At 53.2% G+C, this 4,692-nt stretch overlaps 2 protein-coding genes across 2 annotated transcripts; both read left to right on the plus strand.

The window, feature by feature from the left end:
• Nucleotides 1-1,816: 1,816 nt before the first annotated feature.
• On the plus strand, nt 1,817-3,397 carry asaE-6 (MFS transporter asaE; the record flags this gene model as incomplete). The annotated part of the gene is made up of 4 exons (XM_036645962.1): nt 1,817-2,653; nt 2,705-2,736; nt 2,795-3,030; nt 3,123-3,397. 4 exons carry the CDS (start codon nt 1,817-1,819, stop codon nt 3,395-3,397), a joined length of 1,380 nt encoding a protein of 459 aa, XP_036488737.1.
• A 321-nt stretch (nt 3,398-3,718) lies between these two features.
• On the plus strand, nt 3,719-4,477 carry CGCS363_v014114 (uncharacterized protein; the record flags this gene model as incomplete). Its single annotated transcript, XM_036645963.1, has 1 exon — nt 3,719-4,477. The coding sequence occupies one exon, from the start codon at nt 3,719-3,721 to the stop codon at nt 4,475-4,477; it is 759 nt and encodes a 252-aa protein (XP_036488732.1).
• Nucleotides 4,478-4,692: the final 215 nt, after the last annotated feature.

Genomic DNA, 4,692 nt, shown 5'->3' on the forward strand with positions numbered 1-4,692 from the left:
GCATCGGGATGTTTACGGTCGGACTGCGCTGCACTCATCATCTTGTAATCGGTCGTGGCGCAGTATGGAATACCTCCTTAACGTCACGGACCTTGACGTTAACCTGCGAGGGCGCTCTGGAGAATCACCCCTACATGACAGCGCCTGGAAGCTCGATGCCCGGGGAGCGAGCATCTTAGTTAACGCGGGCGCGCGGTGCGACATCAAGAATAGCGACGGGCAGACTCCCGTCGACATCGTCATGTTGAGGAACAGGCCCGACATACTGGATATCCTGAGACGGGCCAAGGGCTATATTGAGAGTGCGCCCGACTCCCGCCTCCAGAGCAGCCTGAGCGACGCCGTCATCGGCGACCCGTCCGACGTGCTACGATCCAGAATCGCGAAGGCAACCCTGCAGGAAATCAACGCGAGCTCCGCCTTCGCTGGCACCGCGCTACATGAAGCATGCCGACACGGCCGTGCGGACGTCGTCGAAATGCTCCTCCGCGCCGGGGCCGACATGAGCGTGACCAACTCGTTCGAACGCACGCCGATCGACAAAGCCATCAAATATGGCCAGCTGGATTGCATCAAAGTGCTGTTCAAGCACGACGTAGACCCGGAGAGGAGGCTGACAAGCGACGGCCATATGTGGGAGTTCGCGTGCAAGCGGCACCACTTAGATATCGCTCTCGCGCTCGTCGAGGCCGCGAACGTGGATAAGTCGTCCGATTATCTGCAGAAAGCGCTGGATGGTGCGGCTATGGATGATAAGGTTGCTATCACTAGAAGGCTTGTTGAGGCGGGTGCGTCGATGCACCGGAAGATGGAGGCGTACCCGGCCCGAGATCGTGATGAAAGTCAGAAGGCGATGGAGATATTGGAGTACTTTTCTACGCTAGAAGTTGACCAGCCTTCATCATTCTAACGTAGCATAGATGATGTGGGTGTCTGTCTGTGTTTTGCATGGCCTCTATCCGTCCCTGGTACTTAAACTTAGCAACGATTCTTGGTGCCCGTAGATATACTGAATAGCCTTACCTTAATTAGCACTTATCGAAATGCTTCTTGCCATGTAAGGTCTTGGGATTTGAGACGACAAGTAAAGCTTTTGGCACACATTTGCCAGGGGTTATGAAAAGTACTCGGAGCAATACAATTTCACCTTCTTATTTAAGGGTTCGAAACCAGCTGTCGGCCACTTACACCCGAAAGCAGGCCCAAAATGTTCTGTCAAGTCAGGAGACAGACTGAGATTTGGACACCAGTCCCCACGCCGACGTAAACCGAGCGACTAACTTCCCTAGGTGGAAATCTGAAGCAACGATATCTCCGCCGACGACAAAATTTGCGTCGCTTTCCGAAGCTCTGACGGCGTTGAGTGCAACTCGTGCCCCTGTTCGCTATCTTTCCCGCGGGAAAGTTCGCCGGTTACCGGAAAACTCACCGGGGAACTGCCGGGAAACCCGCAGTGGAAGGGAATTGGTGCGGGAAACCCCTCGTCCGGAAAACTTGGGCATCCTGAGTCAGAGTACGGGACCTTAAGAGTGTTCCTTTTGATATTCTCGAAAAGTTATCGGGTCGCTTGGGCTGAGCGCTTCGGCTTGCGGCGGCAGACATGGGAGGTGTAAGTGCCACGATGATAGCAACGCTGGGAATGGGATGTTGGCCGTCTGTGTGCCCTCGGCGGCTGCTGAGAATATAAACTAATATCTAGCTTGAGATAATGCCTGTTCTCTTGGTTTGCATGTTAATTAACAACTGAAGACGCTTTGCTTTGACGATACCCCTTTGTTGAGTTCTCTGTGCCGTTTGCACTACTGTCCCCGTCATCATGGACGACACCACGCAGCCCCGAGCAGGGCAATACTCCAAAGACAAACACCAACCCGACAACACCTCCAGCTCTCACCCATCACCTTCAACATCCGTAATATTCGATACATCCGACGAAGACATCGAACAAAATGCTCCAACGAAAGAGACCTCCAAGACCTCCCCCGCCGACGCCGACGAACCACCCCCAGACGGCGGTCTGCAAGCCTGGACACAGGCCCTCATGGCACACCTCGTCGTCGTGAATACATGGGGCACCATCAACTCCTTCGGCATCTTCCAGACCTTCTACCGCGAATACCTCTCCCGGCCAGCGTCAGACATCAGCTGGATAGGCTCGATGCAAGTCTTCTTCCTCTTCGTCGTGGGCGTCTTCACCGGACGGCTCACGGACGCGGGATACTTTCGCACCGTCTTCGGCATCGGCTCGGCGCTCGTAGTTCTGGGCAGCTTGACAGCGTCCTTCGCAACGGAATACTGGCAGCTGTTCCTATCCCAGGGGCTCTGCATCGGACTCGGCATGGGCGGGCTGTTTTGCCCGGTCATGGCTGTTTTGTCGACGTACTTCAAGCGCCGGCGGAACCTGGCTATTGGGATTGCCATCAGCGGCTCGGCTACGGGAGGCATGATATATCCGGTCATGGCGCGCCAGCTCTTGCCCAAGATTGGTTTCGGGTGGACGATGCGGGTGATGGCGTTGGTGCAGCTCGTGACTTTGCTGGTTGCCAACATCTTTATGAGGTCTCGGCTTCGACCGAGACGTGCCGGCTCGCTTGTCGAATTTTCGGCTTTCAAGGAGAAGCCATATCTCTTGTTCACGATTGGCATGTTCTTTGTATGTCTTGAACAACTCCAAACTTGTGCAGAAAATGCTGACCGCTTTTAGAACTTCTGGGGTGTCTACTTTGCCTTTTACTAGTAAGTCCAGTCACAACAGTAAAAGCCCATTCAAACATCAGACACTGACATGAAGTAGCATTGGTCCCTTTAGTCGCGACAAGTTGTCGTTCTCCTATGATACCTCGATCGATATTCTGATGATAATGAACGGAGTTGGAGCCATTGGCCGCGTCATACCCGGCTTTCTCGCAGATCTGTTCCTGGGACCTCTCAACGTTGTCACACCCGCTGCCGCAGTTTGCACTATCCTTCTATTTTCTTGGATGGCAATCAAGAGTGCTGCTGGTTTATACGCCTGGGCTGTGATATATGGTACGTCAATGTTGAGCTGCCTTGGACACCTGCCCCCCACGCTGTTATCGAGTTTAAGATACAAACATCGCTAACGTGTTTCCGACTTAAAGGCATCTTCGGAGCCACGGTACAAGGTCTATTTCCAGCCGCCTTATCGTCTCTTACAACCGACCTTCGCAAGGCAGGCACACGGATGGGCATGGTGTACTCCATCGTCAGTTTTGCCAACCTAACCGGCCCCCCTCTCGCCGGCGCGTTGATCAAGATCGGCGGGGGAGATTACACGTACGCTTTCATATTCGGAGGTCTCTGCTTGTGCTTAGGAACATCGTTCCTCATTGCTTGTCGTATTGCGAAAGGAGGGTGGGGGCTGGCAAAAGTTTAGTCATCGGAATTTGAGTGGTAAAAGAATATGCATAGCGTGATAGGTCGGGTAATCAACGAGAGATGAATAACAGTTATTGATTTTTAATGCTAGAGCTCTTCTGATATTAGATTCAATCGTGCTCTTCAGACAACTTCAACAATGTGTCGACCATGGTTCCGGCCCCACTCTAAATCCCGACCCGGGCGGGCTAGTCAGCAACCTATGGATGCAGGCACCTGAAGAGAATAAAAAAACGTTGGTTTCTCTTGCTTCGACAGACCTTCCCCTCTCGCCGTCTTGGCGCTTCATACAGTAATTCCCGCATACTGGAAGCAAGCGATGGCGAACTTCCAGCCCATCGATATGGCAATAGCCAACCCAAAGCCTCGTTTCGTTAACGATCCGGAAACGAATCGGAGCACAAGGCAACATCTACTTCAAATGGCCGACTACGATGGAAGCCATGACTATCCCTATTGCTGGGGATTTACCATCTTTCGCACCGCTTACGAGTCTGACGAGGCATTCACGAAGGCCGTTGAGCGACTCAACAACTACGCCAAACACTGGGCCTATCATGACCTCGCTCGTAGCCGAGGCCGAGAGCCCCAAGACCCTCTGCCTAACCAGGATCTTTCAAGTCGGTATTACAGCGACATCATAGAGGACCCGGGACTCGCTGGAGCAGATGTGGAGGAGGTTGGAAGACGGTTCGATGACTGGGTCAAGGAACATCTCAACTCTACCGACAAACGCGATGTTCCTAATGCCCGTTTTAGATTCTGCTTGATGCTTGACCAGCAGAGTATCGATGCGATTCTGGCCATGCCTGAGGATCGGGAAACTGTTACTGCCGACATGGATCCGCCTAGGAACCAGCGTTGGATCAAACTCGTCACTGGAGAGCAATGGGCTGACCGTGGATGGCCGAAGCGCGGTAGACTATGGTGTCGTGCGGGAATATATGAATTCTGGGGGATGTGGTTCGAGATAGAGGATCCGGATTTTATCTACGAGGAAAGCGGATGGGCTGAAGACCCGTGGTCCGAGACCGACGGGGCTCTGAATTTTTGGGGTATTCCAGGCGTTGACTGGTAGTATTATCCTAGTGCAATAATGTGAATGGGACTACATCGCGTGGCACTCCATGTTCAGAGCTCCTCCGTATGCTCCCAGTCATATGTTGGCCCGGAGCAGTACGCGTTCCCAGACACCAAACTGCTCGTGCACTCCGAATACTAGCTCCCAAGGGATGGGTTAGCGGCGACAAGCAGTACAATGGTCCCCCAAAAATCTTGTAGCCCTGACATCCA

This window comes from Colletotrichum siamense, assembly GCF_013390195.1.
Source record: "Colletotrichum siamense strain Cg363 chromosome Unknown KSG_Cg363_contig10, whole genome shotgun sequence".
Lineage (NCBI taxonomy): Eukaryota > Fungi > Ascomycota > Sordariomycetes > Glomerellales > Glomerellaceae > Colletotrichum > Colletotrichum siamense.